The 20,550-nt window shown below is 36.8% G+C and overlaps 1 protein-coding gene across 3 annotated transcripts in view; it reads left to right on the top strand.

The window, feature by feature from the left end:
• ST7 (suppression of tumorigenicity 7) overlaps window positions 1–20,550 on the top strand; it is a 294,589-nt gene that overhangs the window by 205,907 nt on the left and 68,132 nt on the right. For all 3 annotated transcript variants that reach the window (XM_072652961.1, XM_072652964.1, XM_072652962.1), the window contains exon 9: window positions 12,620–12,734. In XM_072652961.1, the coding sequence (XP_072509062.1) occupies window positions 12,620–12,734 (115 nt within the window). The remainder of the gene's footprint in view (window positions 1–12,619; window positions 12,735–20,550) is intronic.

Raw genomic sequence — 20,550 nt, 5'->3', positions numbered from 1 at the left:
ATGTCAGTTATCTTTTCATATCTATAAGCAAAACTTTTCAATAAATCAATGACTTGTTAAAGAAAAATTGTATTTTTTTTTCCTATCTTAACCTTCATGTGGAAATTTATTTTCTGTTCATCATAGGGTTGGATCTGGCATTAAAAGTTTTTATTATATGTTAGAAATTATATATGTTGGAAGAAAAATACTTAATACAGCTTTTAAGATAGCATTCTTTCTGTTCTCCACAATTTTAATGTGCTTTGTAGTTCCAGCCTTTCATCCTGTTTTTCTTCTTTACTTATTCTCTTGTCTTTTTTTGTTTGTTTTCATTCCACTGCTCTTACTTCCTTTTTCCATGACATTTCATCATTTTCCTGAAAAGTTCTAAGGGAATCAGATAATTAGGTTGATTCAGTGGTAAGTTTTACCCTTAGAGGTCAGTAAGAGTTCCATTTAATGGGATGTGTTTGGAAGCATTTAAGATCTTTAGGTGTAACTTATTAAATGCAAAAGACAAAATTTCTAAATATAATGAATTATGTTAATTTACGTCCCAGTGAATGTCTGTGAAAATGATTCTGGCATGAGTCAAGATATGATCATTACTATGCCAGCAGACTGATTACTGAAATTAAATGCTCTAAATAGAACCTGAGACATTGAAAAACTGAATATTAAATTTCTTTGTATCAGAAAGACTAGGACCAGCATTGCTGCTGGCCTTAATAAGAGTGTGTACATTATTTTGATCAAGGTTTGATTGCTCTATTTGTCTGTTGTAATTATTTAGGCTTTATTATTTAACATGTTACATGGGTTAGAAAGAGGACAATAAAGGGAACAAAGATGAATAAAGCAGTCAGATTAAACCCATTGTATAGAGAGAGTTCTGTGATGGAGGAGAGATCAATGGAAAAGGTAATTGATACGAGGGAAGATAAAGTCATGGAAAACGTCTCACACCATTTTTAATAGTATTTTTTCCAATACATGTAAAGAAAATTTTTAATATTCTTTTTTAAAATAAAATCTTCCAAATTTTCTCCCCCCCAAAATGATAAGCAGTTTGATATAGGTTATATATGTGCAGTTATGTAAAACATTTCCATATTAGTCATGTTGTCTCAGACTTTCTAATGTAAAAAAGAGGCCTGTGTTATAACAGATATTTAGAAAAAGAACTGTTAGAGCTTGACTATTAGTATATATTTCTGGGACAGACAGTACAGGAAGATAAATGGGGCCAAGAGTTGAACACAAGGAGAGTAGATTGAATGGCCTTTGGGAAGTTCCTTTAATGATGCCAGACTTTTCCCATGGAAATGGAGATCCATCTTTTTAATACCAACATTTTACCAGTATTGTATGGTTGTGATGTGTAGATGTAACAATCTCCAAAGAATTTAAAATGTATTACAGGGACAGTGGAGAGGTGACCAGTGTGTTTGAGCAAATTGCATCATAAATCATTAGGAATTTTTAAGAAATGGAATTTTTATCAAGGAAATGTATAATAAATAAAAAGAGAAGAATGGATGGTAATGTGACAAGCATGGAGATGACCCGTAGATAGCAATAGTGCTCCACTGTGTCCACGTAATGTTAAGAGAATGCAAGAAAGTTCACTAGTATGTTGAACATAGCTCCCACGGTGAATATATAGGAGGGTATGAACAAGACACTCATAGGACAGGTAGGCATGGATGAGTTGTATTCTTGCCTCACTGAAGGCAACCCCAAAACCAGGTAGATCACAGATTCTCAAGGTTGTTGAGAATCAGTTTATTGTTAAATGGGCTTAATGAGAAAAATTGTAATTATATCAGGAATAGCAAAGAAGACATTTTGTGGCATATACTATATTGAAGAAAAGGTGATAGGCAGATGGCTAATATGCCATGATGAAAGTAACAAGACTTAATTGAAAAGTGCTGTATTTTACGTATGCAAAGGTGGTATGGGAACCACCTGCGTTCCATTTTCATCTAGATATCTTAACTAGATTAGAGCATATCTTTATCTCTTACAGTTCTTTAGATCAAGGACTAAAAGAACTTTGAGCTGGAATGGCATTGCCCATGAATCATGTCTAGTTAGGCAAGGAAACTTGATCAGGCATGTGAATCTTCTATAAATTATCAAGGGAGTTGAGGGGCAAGTGTGACTTTTCAGCACATCCCTCTTAGGACTTTGCAAGTTTCAAATGGTCCAGAAGATTTTGGATTTCCCATCTCTCTATCAGTAGCTTAGTCGTATCCCCAGTCATCTGAGGGTATTATCTTGATATGAGAGTTGAGGATGGATTGACACAGATTGACTTTATCTAAGGGAAACTTTTGATCCCTCCCCTGCCCAAGAGGAGAAAAGGAATGACAGTAATCGAGAGTTATTACCCCTTTGCCACATGTGCTCTCTAAACTTCAAACCGTTTGCTCCTGGACACTGTATGGACTTGTGGGAGAATATAGCTCAGATGATTGGGGGATGTTGTTCAATTTTATTTTTAGTTCCAAAATTCTCTCCACTCTCTTTCTCCTGTACCCAATGAGAAGTCAAGAAAAATAAAAACCATTACAAATGTACAGAGACATGCAAAACATACTTCCATGTGTAAAAGACATTTTCTCATGGGGAGGTATTTTGAATCAAGTGTTATTATTGTACCATCTTAGTAAATATCCCTTCCTAAAAGCTACTTAAGTTTGAGCTGACTAAATGTATTCTCAGAGGATAATCTTGGGCAAGGCACAATCACTGGGGCCTCTAGCCAGCACTGGGAGTGGGTGTTAGGGTTGAGGATCCTCTGAGCATTCTCAGGCTACCTGTGTAATCAGATGTTATAGCTTGTTTGTGAAATATTGATTGATTTTGATGATCTCCAAGCCTGGAATGCTCTCCACCTTCTAGCTTTCCTGACTTCAAGTCCTAGCTAAAATCCTACCTACTTAAATCTAGTGCATTCCCTTTGTTGATTAGCTCCAACTTATATATAGAGCTTGTTAGTACAATTATTTTCATGTTGTTTCTCCCTTCCCCCCTCATTAAACTGAACTTCTTGAGAAGTTTTGCCTTTGCATATTCTCAGCTTAGCACAGTACCTGGCACATAGTAGGCATTTAATAAATATGTATTGACTAACTGACCTGTGACTGACAGTTTTTGTTATATTTTGGACACACATTTCCTAATGGAATGTAATCTCAACTAGATTGTTCTGTCAAGTCAGTTCAGGTATGTCTTGCATTACATAAAAAATCTTTTCCCCTTCTCCTTTCCCTCCGAAGTTATTTGAAAATTAAATTGCATTTTAAATGTATTGATGAAATTCATCATTTAAAAGGACTCCTATAATGAATCTCCATATGACTCTATCCTGGATACATCATAGAGCTGCTTTATTCTCAAGTATTGAGGTTAATGCTTAGCAGTATTAGGCCATGTATTGACCTATATATATATAAAATTCAGTTGCTGATATAATAGCAATGTTAGTAATTTTTTCCCCAGGACTGTGATTTCAAAACCAACCAGGCAACAAAATTGCTTGTACCAGTGGAGATCAACAGCTTCTCTGCCACTTAAACAATTGTAAATCGTTGCTTGGATCACTGAGAGGTTAAATGATCTTATAAGGCCCAAGATCTCAAAGCCAGTGTATGTCAAAGACAGATCTTTAAAGTGTCTGTTGACTGCTTTGCAGCCTTTCAGCAATATTACTATTGTAATTATTAACAATGGTAATAGTAAGCATGAAGTCTGACTTCTCATTCAAGATTTTGGATTAGTGAGACACAGGCTATCTGCATTTGGTACTATTAAATCATAACTAAATTATATGTAGCATATGGTATGACAAAGATGAAGGAAAATTCAGTTAACTAAAAGCATATATAATCTGTGGACTTAATTATTTGCCAGAAACTTAATAACAAGATGAATAAATAATATTGGATGTATAAGAATGTGTTCTAGGATATCAGGGAAGGGAAGTTATGATATGAAAACTCATGAAATACCATGTCCAATATATATCTTAGTAGCCTTGGGACAGAGGAAGACAAGGACAAGATTGGGACAGGGACAAGTTTGCTCCTGTAGAAAGATACAGGATAGCGCAGGGACAAGTTTAGAGGTCCGAAAGCCAATTGCCAACCTGTGCCAGGCTAGGATGGGTTCCAGGTCTTGGAACAAGCCAGTAATTAGCGATATGGGCTCTTCTGCTAACCTTCAGAGCGAGACATCTAGACAACTTCATGCAACTTTCCCAACTTCATGTATTTGGGAAGAAACTCTAGATAATGTATCTGACCCTGCCACCCTCCATCAAAATTGTGCCCAGAACACTAGATCATGTTTGTCTTCAGGGCAAGCTGAAAGCCCAAGGTAGCTTGACATACTATAGGATGTCTTAGTATCTACTTGTTGATGCCTGAAAGTTCTTTAACTCAGGAAAATTACTTGTTCTCTACATTGGGAAACAAAAAAGCTTAAAATATAAATGCTTTGTGACTCTTCGGAGTTAGATGAATTTTACTCTGTGTCATGAAAATTTGTCAATTTAGGGTTTTTTTTCCTGTCTTTTTAATCTGACTTCCTATGGAGCAGTATTGGTCCCAGATTTTTTTAATGATGGTAAAACATTATAGGGGTATTCAGATACTAGGTATGGTTGAGGGAAATTGTTTTCTTCAGTCAGTATTTGTAAGGCTAAGTTCCTTTTGGGGAGATATTTTCTACATGATTTTGACTGAGGAAAAAGTGTGATTTTTTTTTTTTTTTTGGTTTTTAGATGATTACCCAGGTTCATTTTCTAGTGTTAGAAGTCCAGAGAAAGTAATCACTTGTCTAGCTCCATAATCTGACTCCAACTTACCTATTCATATTTATACTACTGTATGTGCCAGACAGATCAGATTTCTAGACATTACCTGATTTGCCCCACCCTCTTCTGCTTCTGTACCTTTGTGTGTGAGTCTCTCCTACTGGGAATGGTCATCTTTCTGCTTCCCAATCTCAGTTTATCATAAGATAAAGGCTATTTGAAGAAGGAACTGTTCATTTTTGTCTTCCAGTCCCCAGGGCCTACCTTGATGACTGGAACATAGTAAATACCTAATAAATGCCTGTTGGTTGACCAGTATCTTAGTCATAGATTTAGAACTGAAAGCAACAATTTAGAAGCAAATGTAGAAGAGTCAGTACAGATGAGCTGTTTGTTTAATTTACATGTGAGGAAACTGAGAGCCAGAGAGGTCAAATAAAGGACTTGCTGAAATTCACTCCTAGTAATATCCTGTCCTCTCATTTACATCCTTCTCATTCTTCAAGGCTCAATTTAAATTCCACCTCCTCTTCTAATTTCCTCAGTTAGAAGTGGTCTCTCCCTTCTCAGATGTATTTATTGTATTCTAACTTATATTAAATTCCCCCACTAAACTATAAGATGCCCAACAGCAGAGGCATCTCTTTATGACTGGCACCTCTCACGGTGCATTTCACAGAATGGATGCTAAGTAATTACATAATTCAATTAAACTGCCTCTTTAACATTCATATTGACAAAGTCCCTGTATTCATGTTACAAGTCAGTTCGGTTTAAGCACTTATCAATCTAAAGAAGAACCAGTTAAACTGGTCGCTAACAGGTCAGTTAAACTCATTGTGTAGAGCAAATTGTAGCCAAATTTTTCATATTCCAATTCTTTTTGGTGTCCAGAAGTTACAAGAGTAAACGTTTGCCCTAAATCCACTCTGGAAAGTGTCATTTTCTTTTTAGTGCATGATGAAGCTTCTCTGTAAGACATTTTCGAATGCTTTGTTTAAATGGAGCTCTATAAAAATAAATCTAGTGGTATCATGAGACTCTGAGGACACTGGTAAACAGTTCATTCTTTTCATTTCATGGCCCAAAGTGTCAGTAAAAATCATTGACGGAATAGCTAACGATACATAGTGTCTTCAGTTTTCCTGTTCCTGCCATTATTTGCAGCTGTAATTGAATAATGATAAACTTGCAACTTTTAACAGTGTGGAATCTGTTGTTTGAATGTAGCTCAGGCCAACTTCTATACACTTTAATTAGGCCAAACTTGTATTGACTGGCCGAGTATCTGTTTTAATTACCTTTCACTCCAAATATGCAAAAGTTTTCACTTCAGTTTTCTCACTCAAGAAACAATATGCGGACTGCTAAACTAATAAAATGTTTAAGTGGATACAAATCAATCCTGAAGGGTTTAAACAGCTGAGAGAAACACATACAGGCTACAGTCCTAAGTGATGTCCAGAGAGCATTTCAAATCCAGTAAATTAGCTCTCCTCCCCCCCCTCCCAATTTGAGCTCATAAATGGTAACCTCATAAGTACATCAAATTCTTCCATTGAAATAAACTTGAACTGACAATAGCCAGATGATGTAAAATTGAAACTGAAATTCTATCCTTAGCCCATCCCATGTTCTTCCCCATAGGTATTGTAGGAGTCATGGAAGAATGAGATTTTCATACCCTGTGAATTTCAATATTTGGGCAGAGTAGGGCAGATAAATTTCTTGCTGCCAGGAGAAAGCAATTACCAGTGTAGGGTATGTAGCTGGCAGTAAATAAACTTAGACCTCTACCAGAGAGTGTTACAATTTAAGCACATTCAGAATAGCTTGACTTTTATAAAGGCCTTTCTCTGTATCATGTGTCTTCTTAGATAGTCTTGATATGGGAACTATGCACTTTGCTTCACTGAAAGCCCCATCATGTGAATTATACATTTTTATCATGTATTTTATAAGTAAACTAAGATATGTTAGACTGTAAAATCTAAAATAAAACCTTCATAGCAAAAGCACAAATAGAACTTTTAAAATGTATAAATATGTTAGCACTTTATTCAACATGATTAACCGATCAGGTTCTCTGGAGTCCTACAGTATATTCTGGTGCTGTTTATTGTATGTCCTATAGGAGTAATGGAGAGCCATTAATCAATGCCAGTGGTTGATGTGATTCTGGGCAGTGAGGAACAAAAGATACCTCTCAAATTTGTTTAGGAATTTTGAGAAAAATATGTGAGAAGGTCTTCTAAAGAATGAATATTCTCATTAGCCAAGCTAGAATTTTGGAAATGAAATATTACTTTGTGATGGGCAAAAAGGGAGACTTACCCCAGATCTAAAAGCAGTTTTTTAAAAAGCAGCACACTATCACTGAAACTATTGCTAGTAATAAGGATAGAGAACTGAGAAATAACATTTTGAGTTATAGATTAACCAAGATTATTATCTTTCTACCATTCTAGAATTTTTCTGTATTCTATGTACTATGCTACAAATGTAGGTATTAAATTCTTAACTTGGGGAGATCTTACTTAGATATATTTGTATGTCATATTGACTAGTTAAAGTACTCTATATTCAAGGTGTTGTAAAGCCAGACCCTGAAAGAAGAGAAATCTGTCTCCCTGTTAACAGTTAAAAATAGTTTTAAAAACCCAGCTGCCACACTTTTACTCTTTAGACTTACATCAGAAAGCACATATCTAATGAAATTTCATTACTTTGATACATACTTGGATGGCTCTTCAGTCTCTTCCATGTTCATACAGAATAAAATGTCTCTCTATCTTCTCATATCCTTTCAGAAATCATCCATAGCGGATTACCTGCCACTGCTCCTTTGGTTCTTTTCCTATCTATAAGATGTCTAACTGGACCCTACTGAGACTGTTTGGAAATAATGGTGGCCTAGTCCAAGAAAAGAAGAACTGATTTTTTACTCTCTATTCCAGAGGGGCTTTGGAGCCAGTTAGGTTACAGCAGCCGCATGGCAGGAATAAGTTTGTTAAGGGTGAGGTGTCCTTCAGCAGCTCATTTTATTTGTAATCCTCTAACAGGTTTTTGGGGATTTTTTGACCCTAAAAAGCTTTTAAGAGTGAAACATGGACATAATTAAACAGGAAAGGCTAAATTTTCACATGGACTACATAATTACCTTTAGAACATTTGCTCCTTTGTTATAGTTTAAATGCACTTCCTTGGTTCCTTTTGGAACTATGTAAGCATAGACTTTAAGCTTCATGGTATAGTGAGAAGAAAACTGGACCTGGAGTTAGGAGAAATGGGTAATTTTATCTTTGCTGATTTTACTGTCTTTGTAACCTCAGGTAAGTCACTTAACCTTATGGAGCCTCAGTTTCCTTATCTATAACATGAGTTGGACTAGCTTGATCATAAAGTGAGAGCTTGAAGACATCTTTGAGGCCATGTAATCCAATTCCTTTATTTTACAGATGTAGAAACTGAGGCTTAAAGAGATTAAGTGATCTACCTAGAGGAGCTTGGTAGTATAGTGGAGAGAGAAATGGAAGACCCTGAGTGCAAATCCAGCCACAGATATTTACTAAGTTAACCTGGGCAGGTCACTTAACCTCTGCCTCAGTTTCCTCATCTATAATATGGGGATAATAATTGTACCTCCCTCACAGGGTTGCTGTAAAGGAGATGATATTTATAAAAGGGTTTAGCACAGTGCTTGGCACATAATAGGTACTTAATAAATGCTTATTTATTTCTTTGCTAGACTATAGTCATACAGCTAATATCAGAGGAAGGATTTGAACCCAGGTTTTCCTGACTCCAAATCCAATACTCTATCTTCTGCACCACACTGCCTCTTCACTTTTCTCCTGGGCCTAACTTTTGTGGCTCTAGCATCTTATTCCTACAAGAGAGACATCATGAGACTATATATACTTGCCCCCTACCCCCATGACATGAACCAAGTCCATACTATCTGTGTAGTTTGTAATGTGAATTGATTGTGAAGTTTAAAATTTACATTTTTTTTTCCATCTGGAGTTTTAGTTTTGTTTGAAACTATAGTATAAGTTTGAGTTTGTTAAGATTAGACTTTTACCTGAACATTATTGGTCCAAAATTTTCATGTTTTAATTATGGCGATTTTGAAAATGGTTTGACTGTTGCTGAATGCTGGGTAACACAGAGCTTTATCTCAAAAAAGAGCCTAATTAGGGGGAAAAAATCAAAGAGTGATATCAGCAGCAATCAAAGTGAACCAGAGTACAAAGTGTTTTATTGGTTGCAGAACATCAGTAATTGGTGGCATGGTCTTTCAGTTAAATTGCAGCAGACCTCGAGAGCAAGGTGGTCACTCTCATGGAAATGATAATCCTCTTGGTAGGCTGATTTGTAACACAGTGCTCTCTGGAACTCCACAGCTTTATTTGTTTTGTCGGGTTATAGTATATAAATTTTTTTCTTTAAAAGAAATTACAAACATCTCTGATGTAGGATGAAGGAATCAGTTGAGTACACAGCACAGACCATTGCATTCAGTGAATTCTTGCTAAGTTCTTGCTGATGAATTAGATGTTTTCCCCCCAAACTTTGATTATCCAAGGAAAGATGCATTAGATGTGTTACCTTCAAAGGATAGCTCCATTGCATTCTTGTTGGAATACATGCTATTTTCATTAGTAGAATAATAATTTAGAAAATTGATGATAAGATTTCTCTGTAGGAGAAGATTAAGGAAGGAAAGTCAAACATCAGCTGATACAGAAAATATAATCCTAACCTTGTTGAATTATTATGACCAAGTTTTAAATAATGAGGGGAGAAGGAACAAGAACCATAGTATTACAGGATTGACAGTAGGAAAAGACCTTAGAAATTATCTAGTTTAGCCTAATCATTTTAAAGATGTGGAAACTATGGTTTAGGGAGGGAATGGACTTTCCCAAGGTCCTTCAGTTAGCAAGTAGCATTCTGTGAAATCTGATAGTAGGGTGATTTGGTAGTACTGTCTTCTCCCAGAGCCCTTCTAAGAATTTTTCTGAAATTGAGCTTTATAAGTTTCAGAATCCTTTAAACATTAAAAAAAATAGCAGCTGATCAGTCTTCTTTTTATTCCAGTAAGATCAAAAACTAATTTCTACTTGAGGAATTACATGACTGTAGAGATGAAAGAGCCATACAAGACATCCTTTTGTCCAACTCCCTTTAATATAATGAGATAGCATAAGCCCAGAAACTTTCTGAATTAGAGTATCTAAGAGACATATACAAACAGCTGTCACACCAGGAAAAAGATGGCAGATACTATAAGAAAGTTACAAAGTTCTGTGGCCCTTCTGGAAAATGAAAGAATACATCACACTGGGGAAAAACAGGGAATGGAATAATGGATGAAGTGGCATTTGAGATTGGCCTTGAAAGAGGCAAGAACTGCAGCAAGAAACAGTACAAAGTGGGAATGAGGAGAAAGGGATGAGAGAGGAGGATCCCAGAGGAGCCTGTGGTCAGAGTTGCAGAGGTGGTCAAGTAACCATTTATGAGAAGAATGAGTAGCTAGTCTGGCTGGAATATATTATAGCCTGTATACTATTTAGACTGAAGTCAAATAGTTGTAGATGTAAGCTTGAGGGATAGGCTGAAGTCATGTTGTCACAGAGTCCTGGAGATAAATAGGCCCTTACAGACATCCTGTCTGACCCGTACCTGACCAAACAGTCATCTAGCCTTTCCATAGCGGCTTGTACTGAAGAGCGAACCCCCTACTACCTCCCAAAGTAGCCTGATTCAGACAGCTTGACTTGTTAGGAACTTTTTCCTTTACATTCAGTCAAAATCTATTTCTCTGCAACTTCCATTCATTTCTAGTTCCTGCCTCTCAGGGCCAGGTAGAACAAATCTGTTTATATCATGGAAAAAGGAAAGTGAGGTTAGCCTGAGTGACCTCTCTTTGATGAATCCATGCTGGCTTTCAGTGATGAAGCTTCCCTTTCTTAGTGTAGACATATTGTTCTAGAATTTTGTACAAGATCCATATTAAGATGCTTGGCCTCTCATTTTCAGACTCAAGCCATTTCCCTGTTTTCAAAATTTGAACATTTGCTTTCTCCAGTATCATGGCACCTATCACATTCTGCAAGACCCTTCAGAGATTGACAGTAGTAGTTCAGCAGCCGCATCTGCCAGTTCTTTGGGGTCTTAGGAGATATATTACTGCATAAATGGAGCGACTATTAGAAGACCTTAGAGGTGGAATAAGGAAGGTGAACTGTATTTGGGTCTGTGGGGGAGACAGTAGGATGCCACTCACGATTTCTGAGAAATTAATGGGAAATGAATGGCAGGAACAGAACAATACTTTAGATAAATTAATTTGGCATTTTCTAAAGAGATGGAGGATTTAAAAGAAGTAAAGTCCAAGAAAGGACAAAGGGAGAAGAGAGACAGGGATTGGTAGTGATGAGGTGGGTATTTTCAGCCTTCAAAGCAAAATATATTTTCCATGTATTTTCCAGTTCTTGCTGTGCCATAGTTTTTCGTCTTTGCCTACCATTATGGCATGTCTTGGATCCCCAAGGAGAATGAGAAAAATAAAATCCCCTATCTGATATGGGATAGGCAAAATAGGAACACTGATGTGCTGTTGTTGGAGTTGTGAACTAGTTCAAACATTCTGGAGAACAATTTGGAACTTTGGCCAAAGGGCATAAAACTGTGGTTTGTTTGGTTTTTTTAATGTGTTTGTTATGTGTTTTTTTTAATGTGTTTATTCCAGCAATACTACTACTCACTTTGTGTCCCATAGAGATCAAAAAAAGGGAAAAGGACCCATTTGTACAAAAATATTTATAGCAGAGGGGATGTCTATCAATTGGGGAACGGCTAAACAACCTATGGTATATGAAAGGAATGGAATACTTCTGTGCTGTGAGAAATCACGAGGGGGATGGTTTCAGGAAAACCTGGGAAGACTTACATGAACTGATGCAAAATGAAGTAAGCAGAATGACTAGAGCATGGTACATAGTAACAGTAATAGTGTAGCAGTGATGAACTGTGGAAGACTTAGCTGCTCTGATCAAAACAGTGATCCAAGATAGTTCTGAAGGTTGCATGATAAAAAATACTGCCCACCATCAGAGAGAAAATTGATGAGCTCTGAATGCAGATCAAAGCACACTTTTTTCAATTGATAATTTTTTCAGCATTGCTGATATGTAAATATATTTTGCATGACTTCACATATTTCTTGCCTTCTCAGTGAGTTGGGTGAAGGAATGATGGGAGAGAGTTTGGAACCCAACATCTAAAAAACATTAAAAAAAAATAATGATAATAATTATAACCATCAAAAGAGAAGGCCCTCAAAAAGACCACAATAGCATTATGTACTTCTTGTATAAAACCACTTAATCCTTGCTGGTGGCATGGTGAAATGGATAGAGTGATGCGCCAAGAGTTGGGAGACCCACACCCAAAGTAGTGCTAATGTTTCCTAGCATTGTGATCATGGTCAAGTCACTTACTTACTTCCTCAGTACCTCAGTTTCCTTTTCTGTAAAATGTAGCTGTTAATAATACTTCCACTGTTTAATTTACAAAATTATGAAGAAAGAGCTTTGCAAACATTGAAGATCTGTACAAATATGTATATATTCTTGTTTTTTATTATCATTATTATCATCATGGAAAATGTTTATTTTTAAGTATTCCTCAAACTCTCATATATGGCTTTGTAAATTCAAAGATGAAATATTTCTACAAAAGGAAAAAATGAAGTGATTGCCTGAAATTCCACATTAATTAGCCTTTTTTCCCCCTCTCTCTTAGCTAATGAAGGAATTTCCTCTCCTGAGCATGTTCAACATACATGAAAACCTTTTAGAAGCTTTATTGGAACTGCAAGCGTATGCTGATGTTCAGGCAGTCTTAGCAAAATATGATGGTAAGTCCTTGAGGATTTTTTATGTGTTTGGTATATATTTCAACTCTTAAGTTGATAAAATCACTCCAAGCCTGAGCCAAAATGTATAGACATTTATACATCTATAAAGTGACTTGAGCAGTTTTCATAATGTTTTATTTCTTGACAAACCAGAATAATGAAACAGAAAGTTATAATACAGTAAAAATTGTACTGCCAGCATTTTTTCCCAGTGAGTCTCAAATTCCTCTTTATTTTTTGTGATTTGATTAGTTTGGACCAAGATTATCAATCTAGAAAACTTGGTTACTAGCTTTTATATAGCATTTTGCTTTAAAGAAACCTCCCAAATGAAAAATTGAAACTAGGTGTGGACTAAATTACTAAAATGCATATCAGTGCTTGCTAAACAGATTAATTAGGGGAGTGATTATCTGAATCATAAAGTAATTACTTGCTTTACAGTATGTTTACTCTATTTTTTTCTCTAACTGCTGGATTTCCGACATGAAACTTGTTGATTATTATATTATTATGAGAGCCAGAATAGGGTATTGGATTGGTGTTAGGATCAGAAAAAACTGGGTTCAGCTCTTGCTTCTGCCCCATTTCAGGGCTGTGACCATGAGCAAGCAACCTGTCTTCTTTACACCCCAGGCGGTTCTTCAAGATTGGAAATGACAATCACCAATTGGCATTGGTTGAGCTTCCATGTTAGGAATGAATCCTAGTGAAGTTATAGAGCTGGACTCCCCCTTCCTGCGCCTCCCATCGTGTGCCCCCTTGCCCAGACAGCTCATCTTTCATTCTCCAAAGCCAAGCATATTTAATTGGCCAGATTTTCTAGTGTTATTTGTAGTTATTCTGTAGGAGCTCTTATTCTGTCCTTTCTCAAGAGTCTCCTGAATTAAATGGTCCTGTTACATCCTGCTTTTAAGAATGGGAAACAGAGATACAGCAAGGCTGTTATCTGCAACTGGTTTTTAAAGTGAACCTCAAAATAAGTTGGAAAAACAAAGACAGAACCCTGTAATCCCACACTGTGTGCTCATTCTGCCTCCTTGCACCTTAGTATCCCATGTAATAACATATAGATTATATGGCATAGAAGTGATTTCAAAAAGAAAAGTAAACATTAATTGTGCATTTCAAAGCAAAAACATCTGAATATTTGGCATTCACCTGGGATTAAATAATAGAGATAATTTATACTTTGGCATCTTTTTATAATACTGTCCTCTGGGTCTCTGTCCTCATAGGATTATCTTAAAGATAAAACACACCTTATTTTCGGGTCCTTTAGGATCTCAAATAAATAATTAACCACCCTCATCTATCCCTCCACCTCCAAATGAATGGAGACCAATTGGACCTTCTTTTGGTTGAATTCCACTCTTGTAACCAGCATTGGAGCAAAGTTCCAATGTAGCTTATGTATTCCACGTACAACACAATATTTACATCATATATCAAGATTTAAGAAATAACAATTTAACCAGGATAGCCCTTGGGATTCCCAAGTCTCAAAAGGCTCTTTTTCATAAGAGTCTCAGCTCATTACAAAACTCATCAGCTTTATGTGTGGTAAGATTGATTGCAATATAAAGAAATGAACTCATTCATAGCTTTCTATCTCCTGTTTCTCTCTGTCCCACCACACAGCCTTCATTCAGCTATAACCAAAGCTGATTTATTGGATTCTGATAACATATGTTCAGATTATTTCTTAAAACAGCCTGTCCCACCCTCTGCTAAAAATTTGGCCTGTATTTTGAAAAACTTGTGTTGTTGTAAGTGGACAACTCTCCATACCAAGTGCCTTGTATTCAGTTGTGTTTATATTGTGTACCTGGCAACAGAGATGATGTCCATGCTCATTATTCATGGAAAAAGAGCCTCATTAGTGGCAGGACACATTCTGTTGCCGAGCTACCTCATTATAGCTTTCGAGTTCAGCATTTGTCAATAGAGTGCAGATGACCTAACCACGACTGAATTCTAAAGGGGATTTTTGGCTCTGGCTTGGCACGGGTCTGTGTTATTTACAGAAGAATTGATTATGGCTGCTGAGGTTACTGTTCTTGAGGACTCGGCTTTAAAAAAAAAGCCCCTTTGTTTTGTACCCTCATCGTGAGATGGGTACTTTCAAGTACTGGTTTTTTTAGTGTGAATGTAAGAGAAAAGTTGAAAAGCCTGAATAGAACTGCAAGCCTGTAGAGCTTCTGATGGCCAGTTACCTGAACTCTATAGGTGGAAACTTAGGGCTCAGGACTTTTAAAGGATAGAGCTTGAAGAGACACTCCTTTCCTAATGCTTCATGGTTCAAATGTCATCATCTGAAGACATGATGTTGGAGACAACATTTTGAATCCAAGCCTCTGCACCTCCCCATAGAACCACACCCAAGCAGCAGGATTGTATGTTATCTTTGCAAAATGGAATGTGCCCATTGGGTAGCTGTTTCTTGGATGGCTTATGGGTACAGTGATCCTTCTTTATAACATTTGCCAGGTGGCTGAATTTTTTGAATATTATGTTGGGAAATGACACAATGCAATTCTTGCCTATTGCCAAAAATGATTTTTTTTTCTTAAAGAAAGGAAAAAGTAAACAGTATGTTCTAGAAATGGGGTAAGGTAAACTATATTTTCCTTCCATTCCCTTTTTCTTCAATTTTATTTCAGCCTTGCATTTTTGATCCAGGCCAGTAATAGGGATAAACTCTTCCTTTAGTGAATATTTACTCTCCGGTCCCTGGGACTAAGTTAAATTTGGCATTTCCCACCCCAACCCCTTGAAAAGCTGTCTCCATCCAATTTGATTTTTGTTTCTAATATGTCCCCACTTTTTATAAATCTACAAATTTTTATGAATCTCAAAGGCAGCTTTTTATTTCCAATTTTCTGTTTTTAATCACTTACTGTGTTTAGCTTCTTTCCTTTTCTCAAGTTTCTGTAGTCTTTCCTTAGTAGTCTCTACTGAAGAGAGTTATTATACTCTTTATATTTCTTAAATTTTTGCTGCATGAAAGACATCCTATAGCTTGTCAAGATACTAGCTAGAACCTGCACAGCCCTTGTTTTCCTTATGTATTAGGTGGTGCTAAGGAATATGTTTTCAGTTGAATGTTTCCATTCTGAATCTAAATTATACCAAATGTAGTGTCAACTGTGCCATACTGGTCAAATCACAAGCATGTCTGTCCTCTTTGGAAGCATCAGTGAGCAGCAGTTTCCTCTCCAGGCCTTAGCTAATGTGTTTGATTCATATTTAGAAACTGACTTATACTTTTCATTTCATTTGGATTTTGGCATCTTTGTCTTCTTTTAGCTTCTACCACAGGTATGCAGAATATTTAAGACCACTAAATCATCATAACTTTCTTTTGAAAGAAGCTAATGAAAAAATTGACACAGGTTTTAGATTTTTCTTTAAAAGTTCAAAGACCAGCTAAAATTAAAATTTCAGCCCAAAGATTGGGATTTTAATTCAGTAGGCTTTCTTATCATTTTTAAAAACTAGACTTGTGATTTTATCACTACAGGAAGCATCAAGGGAGGAATTTCCTTTACTAATGCTAAATTTGAATCCACATCTTCCTGACTCCAAGGCCAGCTCTCTGTCTACTACCCATATTTCCTTTCTTCCTGTTTTAATCATAATTATTTGAATATTTTTCTTTTTATGTATTTGCTTAAAGTTAATCCTTCAGTTCAAGTACAAAGACCCTGATTTTTAGGCCTGAATTTTTCTAGTGTTCTTAATATGTTCTATTTTAAGGCTTTCTATTAAGTACTGGCCATAGCATGACAATAGGAAAAAAGGCTGAACTGATGTTTTCTAAATATTATACAAGTAATACTGGATCTGATGGCAAACATAGTTATATAGATACATAAGTTTAGATGTTATTCTGTTTTCTCTGGAGGCCTATCTTTACTTAATATTTGGAGCATTGAAAAAGTGCCATGGATTTTTTCAAGAGGCCACTCTTGTTACTGTGGACAGAAAAGAAGTGGCCCATCTGGATATCACAGCTACCTCAGCACTGTGGTCATTTCCACCAGTGGTAATGAAACTTGGCCTAAGTTCTTTTGGATCACTGCTCTAATCCATTAGTCAGATGTCCCAGATTCTCAGAGTAAAAACTTATCTACTGCAAGGAAGAGCTAGATTTGTTTGTTTGTTTTTTTTAACAGTCCAGGATGCAAGAAACATTCAATAGCTGCATATAGACTTCTATACTATTTTAATTTACTTTTATCAAGCCAGCTCATGTCAGTAATTATATCTGAATTCTGTTTTATAAGTACCAGTTTAAGACATATTTCTGACACTCAGTAAAGCTTTTCCCACCTTAAATAGATGGTAATCATAAGTCGTAGGGAGATAATATCCAATGAACACTATGTTCAGGCCTTAAAGTGCTATATCCATGGTAGCTGTTATTATTTAAAAAGTCATTTATGAATCACTATCTTGTGAAAATAAGCCGAGTGAAAATGAACCATCATAGGAAGTTTTACTGATGTCACAGGATGTAGGTTTTATGAACAGCACACGGTCCTCACCTGGCCATTACTACTCTTGAGGATTTGATCCAGGTGCAGTACAAAAACAGTTTTGTTGGAATGTTTTTAACTAGTGCTTGATGTGTGATGGCAGAGTCCTGGACACAATATCTTCATAGAGGCTAGTTTATTAATTTTGCAGTCATAGAGTTTAGAGATTAACTAGCAAGGCCAAGCAAGATCACTCAAACTTTCTATGAGGAATCACTGGCAGAGGTTGGATTTGTGACAGAGATGAGATTGAAAGCCAGGTTAGGTTCTTGGACTCTAAATCCCCCATGCCATTAAGGTTTAGGGCCCTGATTGTACCCTCAAAAATTTTTCTTTAAGTCTTTACTCACTGTCCATTCCATAACAATAAGTTATTATTTACGTACCACTTAAAGTTTGTAAAGGACTTTACATATGCTACCTCAGATCCTTACAGCTATCCTGAAAGGTAAAGTGCAGTTATCCCTGTTTTACAGATGAAAAAAAACTGAAACTAAAAGAGGTTCAGCAGCTTGCTAAGAGTCTGAGGCAAGACTTTAACTCACATTTTCTAGACTCCAAGTCTAGCCCTCTGGCCACTATGCCACATAGCTGTCTTCATGAGCTGCACGTGTTTTCCTGATGAAGTCTGGATAGCAGGAAGCTTTGAGACATCAGGAAAACATCTGTACTAATGGGAAATCATCTTCCTACTCCTCCTCCTGATTCCAGTAACTGCTAGGCCATCAAAAGCTGAAATCATTGTGATAGATAGGGGATACTGTATGGGTTCTGTTTTGCTGATCAGAGCTGGAGAGAATTCTCATAAGCTAACTAGTATCCTTTAAGGGAAACCCAGAATGCTGAAGATAGTGGAATGTGGGGGATACAGTGCCAAACCTAGGTGGGGGACAGCCATCCAGATGATTTATCTTTACTCATAGCCCAGGAGAGGGGCTCCTTCTCAAAGCCAAGGTGGACACTGGTGAGATTAGTACAGTACTGCCCCTGAGAAGGGTGAACTTCAGAATTATCCAAGGCTGTACCAAGCACCATACAGCTTTTTAGCTGAGACCTACTACCACTGTTAGATTTAGTATCCAGATGAGTTTATAGCATGTATAGCAAAATAAAACAGTAGAAGAAAAGGTCTGTAATGTATTTAGTCTCCAGTGAGAGAAACCGAGTTTAGTGGGGCTCAATTCATTAAGCTATATAGTTGAAAAATTGATGATTGTGGCATACTAAGGAAGTGTGGGAGGAATGATAAACTCATAGAAACTTCAGAGGTCCTCCAGTCTACCTTTCACTAGAAGTATGAAAACCCTCTAGATAGAGCACCACTGAGAAGTGGTCTTCTGCATTCTATTTGAACACCTCCAGAGAGGGGAAAGGAGAATAACCATAAGATAACCATGTGGTCTATCTGTTGGTACAGAAGTAAGCTTGTAGATATGAGGCTACCAGAAATGGCATAGTTTGACCAGATACCAAGTTGATTTTGAGATCTAAAGGAAAATCTACCAATGGTCCCCACAGATTATTACAAGATGAAGACCATAGTCTTGCCATGTATGGTAGGATGATCCATCAACATAAAAAATCTTGACCATGAGTACTATGCCATTTCAACAACTTTTATATAGAAAATAGCATTAGACCAGCATCCTTTAATATAAGGTACTTTTAAAAATATGCCCTGGACTAGGTCATGTGTACATAGGTAAAGATACATTTGATATAATAAATATATAATATGCTTGTATTCAGATTCACCAAATTCATCTGGGTTTTATTTAATATAAACTGTTGGTCCTATTCCAATCCTTATCTGGGGATTGTCATAATTTACTGAGATAATGTGGCCTCATTGGCTAGCTGCCACCATTAAGTGAGTTGCTGAGTTTCTAGTTTTGCCCCAGGTCCAGCTTCTGTGGGGCCCTCAGAGACATTCTCAGGGCTGGTAATAATCCAACTCAGAAAAAGTGAGTAACATCTGGATCGCAGTGGCCTGGTCGTTGCCTTTGAGTCAAAGATGAAATTTTCTGGGTATCAGTGGAATAAAAATTTTTAAACTGGTAAGGCCCATGTGAAACTTCATCACGAGTGATGAAACTATCAGAACTTCTAGGTTTCTCATGCCTTTGAAGTTCTTGGGAAACACCCCTCTATTTCTGGAGGGAAGTCAGACCCTAGGTCTTCCCCTCTAGTTGACATCACACTGGCCTTGAATTGTGTTTGAAAAAAAAAACAAAAAAACTCATTTTGGACAGTGGGAGATGATTTGGAACCAAAGAAGCAATGATGCTGCTACAACAGAAATCTGGGTTTTTTCCCCCTCATAATTTCAGAAATACACTAAATAGCCCAAATTATGAAGAATTTCACAGTGAACCATCCTACAGATTTATATAATCGTTGAGAGGCAGTATGACCTAGTATAAAAGGACTTCGGTATTAGAAAGAGAGGGCCAGTGTCCAAAACTTGGCTTTTGTTTTATGTGTGACCTTAGATAATATCCTTCCCATCTCTGAGCCTCTGTTTTCTATTTTACAAAATGAAGTGATCGGGCTAGATTAGAGGTGCACAACTCCTAAAGAAAGTGAGGAGGAACTTGATTAAAGTACACTTGGAAGGTTTAACAAAATAAACAAAAATACAACGTAACGTAGATAACATTAACTTGGTTTGCTACGTCCCTATGTGGGCCAGCAGGGATCTGTTTCTGTTTGAACTTGACAGCACTTGACTCAGTGGCCTCCAAGTCCCTTTATGAATGCTCTCTGCTATTCACTTACATGGGTGACTTTGAGCTTCAGTCTCCTCATCTGTAAAGCGTGAGGACTGAACAAAATGGCCTCCAAGGTCCCTTCCAGCTCTAAGTCTTTATCCTGATTTTATTGATGGAGAAAATGGGAGAGGTTAAATAAACTGTTAAGGCCAAGTACCATTTCATTCATTCAGGCTAGTATCCAATCTGAATAACGTCTCTACTAGGCATTCCCTACACTCACCCAAGTTACAGTCTTATGCTCACTTAAAATGAATTTTATTTCCTTGAACTTGGCTCTGGAAGATCAGAAGATTTCTAGTTAACGAGATCACTTTTACTCTCAACTTCATACATGCCCTAACTACAGATGGGATCTGAGGGAGCCCAGAAAATATGTGGTGTGCCTTGATAGTTTTTAGTCCCACCTTCTTTTTTTTGCCCCTCAGTAGTTTCCTTTTTCAGCTTCCCTTTCAAACACTGTTTTTGTTTAGAACCTCTGTCCTTACCAGTTCTATTTCCTGC

Source organism: Notamacropus eugenii, chromosome 3 (assembly GCF_028372415.1).
Source record: "Notamacropus eugenii isolate mMacEug1 chromosome 3, mMacEug1.pri_v2, whole genome shotgun sequence".
Classification (NCBI taxonomy): domain Eukaryota; kingdom Metazoa; phylum Chordata; class Mammalia; order Diprotodontia; family Macropodidae; genus Notamacropus; species Notamacropus eugenii.
This window is presented reverse-complemented; position numbering and strand designations above follow the sequence as displayed.